This window comes from Triturus cristatus, chromosome 6, assembly GCF_964204655.1.
Source record: "Triturus cristatus chromosome 6, aTriCri1.1, whole genome shotgun sequence".
Lineage (NCBI taxonomy): Eukaryota > Metazoa > Chordata > Amphibia > Caudata > Salamandridae > Triturus > Triturus cristatus.
In genome coordinates this window covers 1004890059-1004908683 of record NC_140589.1, presented here as the reverse complement: position 1 = coordinate 1004908683, position 18625 = coordinate 1004890059, and the positions used below count along the sequence as shown (strand labels likewise).

The window sequence follows — 18625 nt, the reverse complement described above, 5'->3', positions numbered from 1 at the left end:
TCCACATTTTTAGACACAAGCAAAATAAGGATGTGCGTGCATCACTGGACAGCAATATATATGAATTATATTTTCCAGCTATGTTCCTGAGATCTGACACCGAACCACAGTTGTGAAGAAAAAATGAATTGCCTTCAAAACTAATTTTCGCAGCTTAGCATCTATCATAGACTCTACTTTCATGCATTATCCTGACATCTAGTGGTTGGGCCCGAAAGGTTCAGCTGATTTTCTCAAGCTTTAAAATTATGGCCTTTGACAAAGGTCAAGTCTCTAACAAGACTGACCTAATACACAGACAGGCAGTCCACAGTGTCTTATGTGTGAACGCCACATTCTCTTTTAAATTCCGAAATTGATTAAATGCATTAACCATACAATTGCCTATCTTTCACATGTACCTTATACTTCTGCAGATATTGCAGAATTGGCTCGTATCCCACTGCATTTCTGAGATTCATCTCGTCTTCTTTAATTATGTTTTCCATGAGAGAAATCCATGTCATGACTTCCGTTATAGCATGGCGGGACGGCAACTTGTCCATTTGTAGCTATTAAAATAAAAAAATGGAGTTGCAGACATACATCATACTCATCAGATCATTTCCTATTTCTTTGCAAAGATAATCATCGTCTCCATTTGTTAATTAATTGGATTCAAGGAATGAACATTTACACTCAAGTTCCATCCATCCACTCTATTTTCAAATCACCCTGGAACATCTGTCGTTCACTGAGATTAGATGAAATGATATTCCTCCCTATGAAGTGCATTTGGCTTGGCTTTGTAGAACAGTGAGAACATGGAACTCTGGAACTATCTAGTTGCAGTTCCAGGAACAGGTTGCGCAGAGAGCACAAATAACTAATTATTGAAACTGAAAAAAATATATTGTAAACATAAATATCGGGTCCCATGCCAATTCATACACCCAGGTTTATCAAAGATATGTCCTGCGTATTTTGAAACCCTGACGCACAAATGTAGGGCATTCACGTGTTACTTGCACATGCAATTTCCCCTACAGAAATGTGTGCAGTGTGTGCTCATTGTTGAAAATGTGCATGTGTCAGATTAGTTACTAAGCATTTTTATTGTATAGTTGATTAAAGCCATAACAATTAAGCATAAAATAGTTAAAACAATCAACATGATACACTAAATTTTCAAAAACGTAATTAACAATAGAATCAACAATGGTCTATTATTCAGATCACCTATACGATGTACCTTATTAAAGTGCCAAGTGACTTGATCTAACCCAATCCGAATGAGTGATTTTCATCATAAAAGTAGAACATAATCTCATAGCCACTAAAATTCATATTCAATATAAAATGTCCATAATGAAAAGTCAGGGATCTATAAATAGATCTGGTTTATAATAACGGTGAACCAAATTAAAATAATGCCTAAATCCTTTCCATGGGGACCGGTGGAGCAGTCCAATCTAGAGGGAAGAAATGAATGTAGCACTCTAGTCTTGTCAAATTTAGAGCCTTCGATATGCGTATTTGGGCGTAATGCCTACTGGGCTCATCCCTCCCATTACCTCCACCCTTCCCTGCCCAAATACAAGGGCACCCACCCAGGTGCCCTACCTAATCTTCATTTTAGGAGCCTTACAATGTCAAATGTTCCTTCTAAAAAGGATTATACCTCATTAAGGGGCACCTGTGTCAGATTAGAAAATCAAAAAACTGGATAACTTTTGTAATTCACACACTTTTGGAGACAGTTAAACATTTGTCATTCAGATAGGATGCCCGGAAATGCAGACAAGTATGGGAAATACAATGTATTTTTTTTTATAGTAGCTGGTGTCTACTGCCACCATTGCCACCGTGCTCACAACCCTCCTGGCCAAGAAAATATCTATCTAGCATCTTCCACCATCCTCAAATTTCTTAGATGTGCACACCTCAATTTCACAAGGCCAACATACAACAACATTATTTTGACAAAACATCAGTTTTCTACTGTCCTGCAACTCACTCACCTGATGAAGTTTCTCCTGTACAACAGGGATATGTGTAAGTAATTCAGTCCACTGGCTCTCGACCTGTGCCAGACTTGAGCGCAGTGAAGCAGTGTCCACTTTCTTCAGTCTAAGTAGCTGGTTGCCTGTGCTTAAAACTGAGGACTTTAGAGAAGACTTGGCATCAACTTCCTTTGAGAACTCCTAGGAACCCAGATGTAAGAAAAGTATATAAAATAAAGCGCATGGGGAAGTAGTGGGAAGAGTATACTAATTTGTGTCAAAAGCCACAGCACCAGACAAAGCACTGTCTTCAGAATTTCTATAAATGATTACACAAAGTTACATATGCCATATGTCTAGAATTTATAGTGTCAGTTGTAGAGTAAGTTCTTTTTATGCTTCTTACCAAAAAGGCATTCAGGTGGTCCCTCACAGTTTCAAGCTCCTGAGGGACGGTCACTGACTGCTGAGTCCAGAATTCTAATCGGTCCATGGCACACTGTAACCAGTGAACAAGCTCGGCAGATTCCCTCTGGTACCTGAAGAGAAAAATGCAAAGTGAAATATTCCCAAATAAGATCTTTTTTGTAGCATGTTTTTTTTTCAATGTATTCTGTGTAGAGTGCACATGGACACAAAATACAATGTGCTGAAAGGCTGAATTAAATAAACACTTACAGCCGGATGTACGTAGGTATTTTCATGGCGCAAACGGGCCGATTCACAGAATCTGGTCTTTTGTGACCAAAAATAGCATTTTCCCATGTACCAAACACTATTATGCGATTCGCTACCCTATTAAAGAATCTCAACATGGCTTAGCGATTCGGGGTTAGGAATGTGAAATCAAAGATACTGAGAAACTTGGCTGCCCCCAAACTGTCAATCAATTTGTCAGCCCTTGGAATTGGTTGTGCATCTGTCTTGGTTACTGCATTGAGGCCCCTATAGTCCACACAAAACCTCAGCTCTGTTTTTCCACCCTTAGAATGAGGTTTGGGGACTAAGACAACTGAGCTGGCCCAGGGGGACTTTTTTTTTTTTTTTTTTTTTTTTTTTTTACACCGTTTATTACAAAATTCAAAAAATATACAAAGATGGGCCTACAACCTTCAGGCCGGCCGCTAGCAAGCAAAAGGAGCATGTGATACAAACAATAGCGCGCATGCCGCGGCAAAGGGAAATGCACAGGAGTTAGAAGCGGTGGTAGCCATGCCATCCGGACCCCACATGACGGTTTCAACCCAGGGGGTCTTAAAGGGTTCAATGACTCCCAACTCCAGCATCTTGCTTACTTCAGCTTTGATGCTTTCTTTGACTTGGTCAGATTGACGGTATATTTTATTTTTGACAGGTAGGCTGTCCCCAGTGTCCACATCCTGTGTACACCAGCTTGTCTTGCCAGGGGACAGAGAGAAGAGATCAGCATACTGTTGCAGGCCTTGCCTACAGTCAGCCTGCGGTTGGGCAAGAGGGTGTCTGAAAAGATCACTCCATAACTGACCCATCTTTAGGACTGTGGGAGAGGAAATAAGGGAGAGCTTCACTCTCTTCTTCCTGATCTTCATCAGTGACCACTAGAATGGCCATCTAAGCCCTGTCATAATAGGGTTTGGGGCGATTCACATGGATGACCCTCCTGGGGCTTCTAAGAGTGCAAAGATCCACCAGATAGGTGACCTCCATTTTCTCTCAAGGATAGGGTAGGGCCCACCCCATTTGTCCTGGAGGGACCTAGGAACCACAGGCTCAAAAACCCACACCTTCTGCCCTGGTTGGTACTCCACCAGTGCAGCCTTCTGTGCATACCAAAGCTTCTGGAGCTATTGGCTGGCCTCAAGGTTTTTGGATGCCTTTTCCATGTACTTAGCCATCATTGAACAAAGGCCAAGTACATAGTCCACTATGTCTTGCTTAGGCTCCTTGAGAGGTCTCTCCCAGCCTTCCTTCACTAGACACAATGGTCCCCTTACAGGATGACCAAAAAGAAGTTCAAAGGGGGAAATTACAACTCCCTTCTGTGGTACTTCTCCGTAGAAGAGCAGGCATGGCAATCCTATCTCCTTCTGAGTTTTTCAGGGAGTCCACTGATCCTACCTGTCATGGTTTTGTTGAACCTCTCAACTAAACCATTTGTTTGTGGGTGATATGGGGTGGTGAACTCAAAGGTCACCCCACACCCAGCCTACATAGCTTTCAGGTAGCCAGACATGAAGTGACTACCTCTGTCTGACACACCTTCTTAGGGAAGCCAACTCTAGCAAAGATACTGATGAGGGCCCTGGCTACCGCAGGAGCAGTGACAGTCCTAAGGGGAATAGATAGCTTCAGGGTAACTGGTGGCACGATCCACTACCACCAGTACAAATTTGTTCACAGATGCTGTTGGAGGGTCCAGGGGGCCAACAACGTCAACCCTACCCTTTCAAAGGGAACCCCAACCACTGGAAGGGGATTTAAGGCACTACCACTCTCCTAGTGGCACTAGGTGTGGGGTCTCTGGCCTCAATGTACAGGAGTCCTTCTTCCCAATACGTTCCTTTAAAAGTCCCCCTGAAACTAGGAGCTCTGCCAGGTAAGGCCCAAGTTCCTGGGGTTCCGTTCCCTCTGGGGCTGATAGGTCTTCTCCCTGAGGAGAGTGGACTTGAGATTGTGGCTGATTTGAAGCTAGTTTCCAAAGTCTTCCTGACATTTCTCTTGGAGGGTTGGGTCATTATTCCAGGCTCCAACTCCTTTTTTTAATCGAGGGCTTTGCATTGTGCTGTTTTTACAAACACCCATTCAGGTATATCCAGCATAACTGCATGGGTCTTTCTACCAACCTCAGCCCATGCTGAGGACTCCAGATCATCTCCTAGCAGACATTCTATAGGATCTGCAGAGGATACCACCACATTCTTTTTGTCAGTAATCCCTTCGCATTCTAAGGACACCACTGCTATGGGATGGACATTAGTCTGATTATCAGCGTTGAGGACTGTGAATGACTCATCATTCAGATAATGTCCTCAGGATATCAGTTTTTTAGTCACCATAGTGACACGTGCACCTATATCCCTCAGAGCTTCAATTCTAACCCAGCCGCGGCCCGTGCAGGTAAGTGCAGTGGGGCCGGGAGGGAGGGGGATTTTGACAGACGATGATAAGGGAAAATGTAATAGATTATTAATTTTCTCTCGTCATCGTCCGTTGAAATCCCCCCCACCCGGCCCCACGGTTCTTACCTGCACGGGTCGCGGCTGCTCTAACCCTATTGATGCATGGCTGGTGCCTATATTTCTCCATGTTACTGGGCCAGACAACCAGGGCAGCTACCCTACCCTCTGAGACTAGAGCTGCTTTAGTGTGCTCTCTGACATGGTCAGGGCTCACCTGGGATCCTATCTGGAGATCTACCACTGCATTAGGTAGTGTAGGTGCACTAGGGGATTTTTTTGGGAACATCTTGGGTTTCCAGTTCAGTGCCCATTGACTTTGCAATTAAAGCACCAAGCCTTCTTAGCGTCCCAGTTTTTACCCTGGTACCCACCCTTGGACTATGTTTTATTCCGGGGCACACCCTGCTGAATACGTTTTTGGGGACCTTTAGATGACTCTTTGTTTTTTATCTTTAGAATACATTGGTCACCATCTTTCCTGGAGGGAGGAGGGGGGGGGCTTAGCTATCCTTTTCTTTTGGTCATCCCCACTACAAGTTGTCTTGGTTACCCCTGTCTTAATCCAGTGGTCTGCCTACTTTCCCAGTTCTTGGGGAGAAAGTTGACCTAGGCCGACCAGGTACTTATGCACTTGTTCAGGAACACGGTAACTCAACATATGCTTTTTTATAATAATATTACAAAGCCCGTCATAGTCTTGCATCTTGTTACATTTGAACCAATCCCCTATTTTATTTCACTGAAAAGTCTACAAACTCTACCCAGGTCTGACTCTGGGTGTTTTGAGTCTCCCTGAACCTGATCCAGTATTCCTCAGTGGTGAGCCCAAAGCCCTTAATCAGAGTATCTTTCATGAGGTGATAGGACTCAGCAGCTGCCTCATTCAGTGTCAGGAGCCTATCCCTACTATTTCCTGAGAACAGCTCCCAGAGAGGAGAGCCCCTATACTTCTGACCGAGTTTCTTAATTTTACAGACCCTCCCAAAGGATGTCAACCATTTGGTGATATCATCGCCCTCTACATATTTGGGGACAATGCCTTTGGAGATCAAAGGGTCAAAGGTTTCATCTTTCTCCCTATTTACAACTTTGCTGCCACCACAGATGGGTCCTAGGCCCATCTCAGCTCTTTCATTTTCTATTGCCAAGAGTTTAGCCTTTAATTCCATCCTCCTTGCTAGTTGCTGAAGATCTGCATCTTCACTGTCTACCTCTGGGGTATAGTCAGTACTCCCAGTGGTGCTATCAGTAGGATTGCTGCTGGTATCTTAATCTATGTCTTCATCTATTTCAGCGTCCACCCCTCTTTCTCCAATAGAGGTTTCTTTTTTCTGCCAGGGACCTAGCATCCTCTGCAAGAAACTTCTGCAGATGTGCTTTAGTTGGTCTAGGCCCCATAGTGTGGTCCCATGTTTGGCAGAGGGACTTAAGTCAGTTCAACTAAAGTTTCCTGTAAGGCCCCAGGTTGAGCTCCTGGGAGGGTCCTACTACCTCAGTCATGGTTTTAAAGTAGTTGGGTCCTTTTGAAGAATTACAAAAAAATCCTCAGTAAACTTTCTAAAAGGCCTACCTAACTGAAATACTTTCAAGTTCTAAACAGTTTGGCTTGGGGGACTTAACACAAAACCCTACCAGCAGGTTTACACAATTTAGAAAAATAATTGAAATCGTCAAAAAAATATTTTTAGTTAAGGACATTATTGGATTCCTTAGTTGAATCACTTATTAAACAAGTGGTACAGCAAATGTCAAGTCTTGTATCCCACCGGTGCAACACCAATGTAGGAAGTTGGCTCCTTATATAGTCTACTAAAAAGAGGTATACTGTGCAAAGAGTCCAGGTGTTCCCTTACTAGTGGACAAGGGCTTTCTCTAACAATCTCAAGATGCTTTTTTAGGGGGTAGTTTGGTCGAGCAGCCTTAGGCTTATCAGAGAGGAGTGTTAGACATCTGCAAATACACACAGTCACTAAATGATACACACAACTCAATACTGAGATCCACACCAATTTTAAAGAATTACACTTAGCTTTATGTAAATATTAGGTACCAGAATCAATACGATCAGGTAAGTATGTTTCGAGATAGAAATATATTTAGTTTTAAGAAGTCGACCCTGCAATTTTCAAAGGCTGCAATGTTATCCTATGGGAGGGAAAACAAATACGACATACAAGTTCTTTGCAGTCACTTACAAAACCAATCTTCAGGGCTTAAGATGAGTACAGGCCAAGGCAGCAGCAGCAGGTCACTTCTACCAGAACTAGAGCAGCCAGGTGCAGTGGTGCAAAACAGCATTGGGTGCCCAACGTTAGTGAGTGGGGATCGGTCTGGCACAAAGAGGCTGCAGATTGGAACTAGGAGGCCAGTCGGTCTGAACCACAGGGAGGGCACAGGACTCATGATGCTCGGAGACGTGGGGACATCTTTGGTCCTCCTCTCCACGGGCCAGTGGCGATGGGTGCAGAGGTACATCGAAGCATCAGGTTTTCGTCACCGGGGACACTTGTGGTTGAGGGGGTCTGCACACTAAGGCTGCAGGCGGCGTCGGGGAGTCCAAAGAGGTCAAGTCCAAGGTGGCCTTAGTCTCTGGAGGATTAGAAGACCATGCTGGCACCGTTGGCCCACAACAGCTCAGGCTATGCAGCTTGGATGCAGTGGTGCTTTCAGGTATCGGGTTTTGGCAGTCCGGAGTCCTCACAGGTCTCTTGGGGTACGTGCAGGATGCAGGGAAGCAGCTCCGCTGCTCCACTGGAGTCCCTGGTTCTTGGGGGAATGCTTACAAGTCCCTCATGATTTGGAGATACAGCAGCTGCAGGACAAGTTGTCTTTGGCGCAAATGTCAGCAGACAGGCCAGCAGGGTGGGTGCCAAGTCATTTGCTGGTTCTTCTGTTCTTGCGACTCTTCACGTCTGCCTTCTTCTTTTAAGTTGGCGAAATCTGATTTTCTAGTGCCAGGGGCTCCCCTGAATACTAGATTTAAGCATGTTAGGGGAGTGTAGAGTAGTAGCCAATGGGCTACTGCCCACTGGAGTAACTACACACCTTATATCACCACTTCTTATGGGAAGTGGGCATAATCCTGTCCCAGAGTTCCTAAGTTTGAAATCACAAAGATGACAGACTCTGAAATGCTGTCTTCACTTCAGGTAGCCCACCTTAGGGGTGGAACTAGCCTGAAGGTGAACATGCCTCTCTGACTGCTAATTTCCTCACCTATCCAGGCACCAAATGGGCCCTGGACAGAGGAGGTCAGCATCCTCTACTGTGAGGGAAGCCAGATTTGCATACCAAAGGCGGTGGGCTCTTTGAAGCTCCCTGTCTTGGAATGTTAATTCGCAGGTCATCCAGTGGGAGAGGGTGTAAACATATTCTGCCCAAGCAGGCTTTGTTCTTGACCTCCTGAGAGCAAAGCCCTGGGGGTCAAAAACTCATCTGGGATGGCAGGCCGGCTAAAACCAGTCAGTCAGCACACCAGTAGTTGGTAGGTTGTCAGGGGTCACCTCATAAATCCATCCCTGGAATGGGCTTATTATTACAAGATGTTTAATACCAAACATTGTTGGTTTCAGTGAAGCCATTGTGTAGCTGTGGAACTCGTTTTCGACCAGTACACAGCACATATAGTTAAAATGACTTCCCTGATGACTGGAATTGGCAGCAACTGAACTGACCGGCACAGGGACATATCTTCTTAAGCAAATATGCACACACATGTAATATTATGCAGCCTGCATTAGGGCTGTTAGGCCTGCTGTAGGGGTGACTTACCTATACGACATGCAGAGTCTGCAGGCATGGCACACAGGGCAGTGTGCCATGTTGTGTGTTCAGTTTTGTCTGTACCTAGACACGCAGCCTGCAGTGGAAGTCTGTATGTGTTTGGTGAGGGGGTCTCTTAGGATAGAATAATATGTGCTGCTGCCCTTAGGGACCCTGTTTAGCACCCTTGCCCTAGGTACCAGGGGTACCACTTATTAGGGACTTAAAGGGAGTGCTAAAGGTATTGCCAATAGGGGAAAGAATAGTACAGTTTTGGGAAAGAGATCTGGCACTGGGGACCTGGTTAGCAGGAAACCAGTCCATTTCCTGTCAAAATTGCATCGAATACCAGGCAACAAGTAGGAGTGACCATGTTAAAAAGGGACACCTTCCCACCATCACAAACTTAGAACCTATTATAATGAAGGGCTCCTTGTGAAAGGGGAGTATTCCTCCTGCAGGCTTGACAACATGATGTGATCTTTGTACATCTAATGCTGTCAATCTTACCACTATCTCATGGAAAGTCTCTCAACATTCTGGGAATATCCTGCCAGGCATGGCATATTGCATTATATATGGTTCTGAAAAAATGAAAATAGCTTTTTCCCCAACAGTGCAACAGCTTCCTAATGCTCTGGTCACCACCCAGAATAGGCCAGGAAGACAGGCAAAAAACAGAAAGGACAGACTTTTTGCCCTACCCGCACTGCTGAAAAAAAGTGATGCTACACATGGATGGTATAGCAAAGGCAGTATTAAAGCAAAGGTTGTGTCCTTGCTAATCATACATTTCCACATTGAAAAGTAACGTAAGTGGTAGAAAGAATCAAAAAGATGATCTACTTCCTCACTGTACCTCAGGGCTCAAACGACATCTGACTCAGAATGCTCAAAAGGCAGCACACTGCCTGAGAATGCTTGTTGTTTCATATAGATGGATAGTGACCCAGGAGAATGTGTTTGAGTGCTCTTTTCACGGTGAAATCATCTGATTACTCTTTTGTTTTAAGGGAAATAGAGGTACAAACAATAGTTTGTTATGCACCACAAAAGGTGCACACTTGAAGATGTAAAAGAGATGCAAGCACTCCTTTAACGTTTGGATTTAAATAATTAATTGAAGACCATATGCACTGTGGGAACTTTAATTTGTGTTTCTGCCTCTCCTTTAAAAATTTGAGCTAATGACTTTATATATTTAAGATCCATTATAGGCTTAACGTATTTCTTAAGAACAAAAAATAAAATAATATTAGGGGCTAGAAGAGCACCGTAGCTGTAACATTGCCCCCAAACTTGTGCAAATTAATCTTACATGTTTGATTATCAGCGCTTCTCACAGAGCTCGGAAAAGGAACAGCTCCAAATACAGAGTCAAAATAAAACAATTGTCGCTTCAAGGTTGTACATATAAAAGACTCATAAATTATATCATAAATTCTGTTATTGTATGAAACATACAGTAAAAACATGCCCTACATCGGATATATGATTTAGACTTAGTCTGCGGGGTGCGCATGGGGGTGTGGTGCACAGCATGTGTGAAATCGAAGGAAGCCACTTACGGTACCCCAGCAAGGGGGTGCCAGAGTGCCCCTCAAAAAACAAAATGTAGCTCCAAGATAATAAACGTGGACAAAATAATGTCACTTCGTAGTGCACCAAACCTGTCATGTACAAAGTCTAAAATCATGGTTCACTACCTTCTCCCTAGTCTTCTCTTGTCTTAATTTGCACTAAAGCACTTTGCACTTTTCATTGCTTTGATAATTCTAGTGAAGGCTCTCTTGTTAGCTGCCAGGGTGACACATTGGGTCCACTTAGACAAGATCACTATTGTGTAATGGTCCAGGTAAGCTTGTTTTTTTGCAGGTTGCTAAAAGCATTATGATTATTGATGTGACTGTCGAATTGTATATAGGAGACCCTTAGATTATAATTTCTTAAATAACTTAATACCATGAAATGAGGAAAATGAGTAGTTACTTTATCTCCATCCCATTTTTTACCGTTTAATGGAACTTAATTTTTGACATGAAATCTACCTTAATATGTTTGGTATGGCTTGATGCTGAAAACAAAGTTAAAGACAGATATCTGAGCAACAAACCATTTTTCCTTGGTTGCGATGGGGTACAAATACTGGATGTATTACAGTTACATTTTCAGTTGCTTCTCCTTGAGAAACCATTTATAACAAAGCACCTTCATGCACGCATTCACACACACACAAACATACACACACACACCAGTCGCGTAACATGCACTCTCACAAAGACAAACATTTCCACACTCTTCCCACTCTCCCTCTCACACACACTCCCCCCTCCCACCCCACTCACCCAGCAGGTCATATTAGTCAGCCAGCACAGGGGCAGCAGCGAGCAGCATTAAGAATGCCATCATTACTCTTTGCCTCCCAGGACAAAGACACAAGCAGACAATTGGACAGATATACTAATATGCCTACATGTAAAAGGATCTTCCCAAAAATCACATGAATGCATACAAACACACTTACAGACACACACAAGTGCACACAGTCATATCCAAAAAACCAGGTTAGGTGAGCAGGTTAACACAGGGGCATCAATAAGTGGCACCACAAAGTGCATTCCTGTTTTTGTTACCTCAAGTTGGACTGAGGAGGTTCCCTACACTGAGAGCGTGAATTTATTTTCAATCCACAAGTAATAATCAAGTCGCCAAGCTCATGAGAGCCAAATGAAGGAGAAATTACAATGATTAGGACATAGCAAAAGACTGTTATGTCCCTCTGAGGATCTACATGGTGCATAAATATGGAACAATCAAGCAAAATATGGACGGGTTATACAATACCCAGTTTATTTATGTACTTAGACCGATTATGGTAGTGGTGGTGACAACCTTCTTTTCATGCCTGACTCTTCTGCTTATCTCACCACCCAGCTGAGGGAGGGTTTGCACCAGATCAACAGGAGTACATGCATCCCATAATCTGATGGAAGCTGCAGTGTGCTTTCAATCACCAACAACATTTATGCAACTAGACAAATTCCCTTTGTCACAAAATGAGTTTTACACTGCCATTTAATGAAGACCAAGCTTTACTTGATAATGTGTCTACATATCTGCTATGAAATCTATTTTAATTTGTTTATAAATGAAAGAAGTGGTCTAGTTAAAGGTGAATCTTACGCTTATGCTCTTATTCACAATAGATGCATTGACAAAACAGTATTAGTAGCTTGCCTAATCAGGCTCCAAATTCAATTTTCAAGATGACTGAAGGTGATAATTTCATATAAATATTAGTGGCTCACCATGTGTACATTAGACAAATGTATAAAGAGTAATTTAAATAACAACCAAATTATCAGAGGATAGCATAGCAAATTTTCACATCGGGTTCAGTTCAGCAAAAGAAGCAAGATCATTGTTGGCAAAGTAAAGTGAAAGCACTCATCCCTTCTTGTTGAATCTGATAATTAAGTAAATATGTCTAGTTGAACCATACTTGCATCCAATCTTCAAACATATTTTTATGCCATACGTTTAGCAGTCAGCGTACACTCATATGAACAACACAATGCTAGTCTAATCACAGGGTCTCACAATCATGTAAACATGTCCTCACTGTGAGACTAATCTTCACAGTACTATAGTCCAGGCACTTTACCTTGTCCAGTGCTTGAGTATGGTCTCCAGTCTATGAAGTTCCTTGGACACCTTGTTTGTATTATTTAACCAGTGCTCCCCCAACTGGTTCAATTGGCTCTCTAACTCAGAGCAGCTGATGGAAATCAGAAGTCTCTTGCCGTCATCCAAAACCTGATAAAGCTTGGGTTGTTTTCCCGTAAGACTAGATTTTAAACGCTGCAATAAGGAAAAAGATGAAGTGGCCTGATAGTTTGTCATTTTATGAAAAGTAATACATTCAATAGATATTGTTTGACTAAAACAGTAATCATCATTAATTGACAAACTCAGATGCTTACAAAACCATTTCACTCTTTTGATCCAAATATCACATTTTTGTAAAAGTTCAGCAAAATATTAAAAGGCAAACACATTAAAAATACCTAAAAGTTTGGCTGGGTTAGAGGCATCCTACGTGATTTGATTCTAATGTTTATTAACTTAATATAAAAACAACAATTGATGGACAGAATGCAGAACAATGTCATACATTCACCCCAGTACAGAGATCTGGGCCTACATCCATCGTTTTTTTGCTCACCATGCCGTTCCAGTTTGAACCCAGCCATATGCAAATCAGTCTTGACCCTGTGCCTCATGGGAACAGTCCAGCCCGAACTGCCAAGCCAGGTCCTCCCTGGACTGGAAACAAGCATCCTAGACCGGTTTCTGGCATTTCAGCCGTCTTCAGCCAGGCTTGCTTGATTTCCAGTGGCATGGAGAGCCATGAGTCCCTTGCTCACTTTGCCACTGGATTCAAGCAAGCCTGGCTGAAGACGGCTGAAATGCCAGAAACCAGTCCTAGGAAGCTTGTTTCCGGTCCAGGGAAGGCATGGCTTGGCAGTTCGGGCTGGACTGTTCCCATGAGGCACAGGGTCAGACTGATTTGCATATGGCCATGTCTGAACTGGGGTGGCAGAGTGGGCTAAAGAACGGTGATGGATCAACCCCAGATCTGTTGACTGGGTGTGAGTGTTTGATTGGTTCTGATGCTCCGTCCATCACCACCCCCTTTTGTACCGCTTTGTTCGCCATAAGTTGGCAGGGTATGCTCAGACGTGAGTCCCTTGCTCACTTTGCCACTGGATTCAAGCAAGCCTGGCTGAAGACGGCTGAAATGCCAGAAACCGGTCCTAGGAAGCTTGTTTCCGGTCCAGGGAAGGCATGGCTTGGCAGTTCGGGCTGGACTGTTCCCATGAGGCACAGGGTCAGACTGATTTGCATATGGCCATGTCTGAACTGGGGTGGCAGAGTGGGCTAAAGAACGGTGATGGATCAACCCCAGATCTGTTGACTGGGTGTGAGTATTTGATTGGTTCTGATGCTCCGTCCATCACCACCCCTTTTTGTACCGCTTTGTACGCCATAAGTTGGCAGGGTATGCTCAGACGTGAGTCCCTTGCTCACTTTGCCACTGGATTCAAGCAAGCCTGGCTGAAGACGGCTGAAATGCCAGAAACCGGTCCTAGGAAGCTTGTTTCCGGTCCAGGGAAGGCATGGCTTGGCAGTTCGGGCTGGACTGTTCCCATGAGGCACAGGGTCAGACTGATTTGCATATGGCCATGTCTGAACTGGGGTGGCAGAGTGGGCTAAAGAACGGTGATGGATCAACCCCAGATCTGTTGACTGGGTGTGAGTGTTTGATTGGTTCTGATGCTCCGTCCATCACCACCCCCTTTTGTACCGCTATTAACTTAATATGACACATGTATCCAGCATTGCACAAAACTCTTGTCAGAGTGTTCTCACTAAAGAGCATATCCACTTTTACTGTGCATTTTCAATAATGTTTTAGACAATTGTTTCACTTCATGCAAACCAAAAGAAGAATATTCAGTAGGGAGCACTTAGTAATGTTTGCAATAAGAAGGCGTCATAGAAGAAGCTTTTTCACACCAACATGCTTTTAGAATACATTCTGTCCCTCAGAAGAGTCACCACTCACTAATTTCCAACCTATTGTTAGAGACCTATAAGATTGAATATTGCATTTCACAACTGTGCTATTGCTTTTGTTTTTCAAATGCAATCTTGGTCTGGGACCTACAGTAACAAGGATATCAGTGTGTGCTTTATGAACAAGAACATCTCACTAATGAAAGATATTTGAAAAAGAAAGAGGCAGCAGACCTGATACAGCGCGATCCTGTCAGTGAGCCTTTCCTCAGACTCCTCCACTAGTCCAACAATGGGAATGCTGTTCTCCACCACCTCCAGCTGCCTACTGAGCTCTTGATAGTTATCATCCAGGTAAGTCCATGTCTGTAATAACAGCAAACATACAGGATCACATTGGCTGTGTACAGATAATGACTGCACACCATCTAAATGTAAAGCCACTCTGATTTGTGGTAAAACGTATAAAAGCAGAGCTGGCAAATTAGCACAAAATTACTTGGGTCCACATTTACATTTATTACTCTGTAGCTGGCATGGGTGTAGTTCCTTATTGTTCTCAAGAGCTCTACACTGGGTATCTAAAATTTACAGTAGTCTCATTGCAAACCTGAAAGTTACCATCCTTTTCTTTGCATAGCTGTCGGGAGACATGCATTTGAAGTATCAACTTTTATAGAACATAGCAATGAGGAGGTCCAAGTTCTTTTCTGCATTTAATGTTTCATAACGAATAACTTTACCTGTTCTATGTGAGTTTGCTACTTGTGAAAAGTGATGCAGCTACAGGCTTGCATAGTCAGTTGGTCTGTGAGCGCAACTGTAAGGTCATTCTCAGGACATGATCCATAAAGCTTGTCTAAAGTGTCCCATCATGTACCTCTATCTTGATAAGGTCAAAAACCTACAAATGCGTTGCAAGGGGATATTACTTAAATGATATGATATCAGAATATCGTTTTCAACATGTCGTCTGTCAAATTATTGTTACTTGAATTTTAATTATGAAAATATTGCCCCAATATATTTAATAATAAAAATTCTACACAGAATGGGGCACTGTTTATGTAAATAATATATAAGACACATTTATTTTATAACAACATTTTGACGTACAAAAAAACATATAAATATGGATAAGATTCCGAGCAAGTGTGTTAGTTCATACAGATAATGAAACATGATTCTTATAACTGGGACCCCAAAATCCTTCTGGTCTCACCAAAGTCAGGATAAAATAGTTGAGTTTTCAGTATGAAATATGCTTATGTTTTAATCAATGACATTAGTGATGCTTTCAGGCACCAGTCCTGTTATGGTACTTTCTCCTCACCTCCAGAATGTACTCGAGCTCCACACCCTTTTTGTGGGCCTGCTTGAGGATTGTTGAGGCCTGTGCCATAAGTTCTGTGTGGGATTTGCTTTCCTTAAACAGGGAGAAACTGCTGATTTTCCTAAAGAGGGTCTCTGTCAAGATCATGTGAGATTCCAGTCCTTGGAAATATTCCTAAACGATCAAAACACACAAAAAAATATTGGACAAGATCTTATGATGACAGTAATATTCAGAAGATCAATAATTTTTTGGAACGAGTGGTATGACACTTTTCTCAAACAGACATACCCAATGAGACTGTAAATTAGAAGCCAACAAGCATAGTTTTGTAAAATATTACCTTGTGCTTGCCCAGGAGTACTTGCACCTCTTCTTTAGAAGTAACCATAATTTTCAGATTTCCAGCCATCTTTTCCTGCCCAGTTTCTATCAGGTCCGCTAGATCCTGCAGAGCCCGCTCATATTGACTTTTGAGAGCCAAATTCTGATTCAGTGCGCTGCGCCTGGAGCCAATTATCATAATCAGCTCATCGTACATGTCCTTTGGGATGACAAAAGCAGACATAATGACTTAGTACATAAAAACAGTACAGAAGTTCTCTATGGGATCTCTCTTATGGCCACGGTCTAAAATCCCTTTTAAGTACCATGCAGTGGAAACATTCCATTTATTCAGATATCACTGGGGTATATGGGACACACTAAATGTTGATGACAGACACACATAATGATTCTCTTGCTTTACAAAAGATAAGTCTGGGTTAAGCAAAAGCTGTTACTGGGAGAGAACTAACTTTGGAGCAGGTATTTGAGGTGAATGTATCTGCAGTGGAGGAAAGCAGATTTATTTGAAGGTGACTGGGATTACAAAAATCGCATCAACCTTTGAGATACAGCAGGAATTATCATCCATATTTATTGAAATTAGCATTAAACGTGCTCCTATGGTTATATGGATACCACTGTTGTCAGATCCTAGAATATATTTCACCAAATTTTGCATTCTGTTCTGAAACAGGAGTGACCAGAGAACATTTTACAGATAAAGTGTATTTAGGCTACAATCTGACAAATGGGCACACCAAATTGTTTATGCATCCTGCAATTATATCTACATTTCTAAAATTCAGTTTTCTACATTTCTACAAATTAAAAATCTTGAATGAGAAAAGGCTGAGCTGAAAATAACAAGTGTGGGGGCATATGTATGACTAAAGAGCACCAACACCCTTGAAAGATACTTTGTCAGGGAAATTATGTAACAATGTCCAATTTATCAAGTTTCACCTTAGAGTGGAAATCTCATGGTGAACATTCACTAAGCCCTTTTGACACGGTATTCACACAAACCATCATGTACTTCATGTTTTGTGTTAATTACTTAAGGAATTCAGATACAAATGCTCTATACCTCTTGAGAAGTCAAGAGGTATAGTCAACAGAGGCAACATTTTTGTTTTGAATGTGTGAATATTGAGCTTGTTCCTGAAAATGTCCTGCCATATGTAAATGTAAGCATATTTGTATCAGAGCTGTAACATATAGGGAAAATACGATTATGCAATAGTTGCTCTTGGATGAATCAGTCACATATTAATATAGACAACAGTAAAAATAATGGTACAGGCCTCAACTGTCTTCAATATTTTTGTTGATACGCAAGTAGGAAGATCAATATTGGAACTACAAGTATTATCGGATATGGGTGACCTTGATTTTATTTTTTCAATATCTATAAATTAATGATAATAACAAGATGGGTTATGATATGTGATATTTAGTTTATATACAGATGTGTCTAGTTTAAAAATTGTTTAACCTCAATCGAAGAAGTCATCTTTTTGCCTTGACTGGGTCTTTATTCACACATACCTCCATCAACACTCTACATAAATCAAACAACACTCACAGAGGCAATTCAATTTGTGGATTCTGCATTTCAAATGTAATATAATAATATGTAAGAATCAATGATTTGAACAATACAAGATTTTTTTGTAAAACTTAATTTCAAATTATTTCAGTAAATCTCACCTGAAATCTAGAAAGCTCTTGCATAGAAGACTGGTCAATCTGCAGTTTGTCTCCGAGCCGCTTCAAGTCATTGATTCCTACATCCAGTTCTTTCAGGCTCTCATCTGCCTGCAGAATTGCCTAGGAGAATGAATCAGAATGATTACCAAGATTTTCTCAAAACACAGAACTGCCTTTTTAAATATTTAACAGTAGAGAGTCAACTGTACAATTGAGACATCTGAATTCATGCTAGCAAATCAGCAAAGCATGCCCATAATCACAGACCCAGCTCAGCAGACCCAGTCGGCATGGATGCCCAAAAACTTCGAAAGCAGGATCCCACAGTGAGCCGTCAGGCACTCTCAATACTCAGTTTCTTCCACCCCAGTTTCATCTGCCCATACTAACATAACTGCAGCAAAGGCGGAAAAGGCAACAATGAACATCGTTGCTCAAAGCAAACTGAAAAAGATAGTAGGGAAGCCTAATACCCTTAGGGTGCAAAGGAGACCTGTTACCAGATAGGCTATCACGCAGCTTGGATGAACACAGCGCCAGCGTGAAGAACTCCAGGATGGCACCATTGCCATCATCCACCCCTCGGACATAGGAGAAACAAATAACAACTCTCACAAACCACCCCCAAATCCGTCATCAGCATTAACGACGATCACTGGCCTACTTTGCTGACAACACTCGATTCCATTGTTCAATCACTCAGATTTCACTCAGAAAATGTTCAAGTTCAAGCAGATCTCTTAAACACCCTGATGGTGTTTGGGTCAGGGATA

The 18625-nt window shown here is 42.3% G+C and overlaps 1 protein-coding gene across 1 annotated transcript in view; it reads right to left on the bottom strand.

Annotated features, from left to right (window-relative positions):
- The window catches only part of SYNE1 (spectrin repeat containing nuclear envelope protein 1), a 1959630-nt gene that overhangs the window by 441764 nt on the left and 1499241 nt on the right, over positions 1–18625 (bottom strand). Inside the window, exons 105-112 of the mRNA XM_085611789.1 lie at positions 17853–17972; positions 16159–16359; positions 15816–15989; positions 14717–14848; positions 12567–12763; positions 2389–2521; positions 2001–2183; positions 402–551 (exon numbers count right to left, since the gene is read on the bottom strand). Of these exons, the coding sequence (XP_085467915.1) occupies positions 402–551; positions 2001–2183; positions 2389–2521; positions 12567–12763; positions 14717–14848; positions 15816–15989; positions 16159–16359; positions 17853–17972 (1290 nt within the window). The remainder of the gene's footprint in view (positions 1–401; positions 552–2000; positions 2184–2388; positions 2522–12566; positions 12764–14716; positions 14849–15815; positions 15990–16158; positions 16360–17852; positions 17973–18625) is intronic.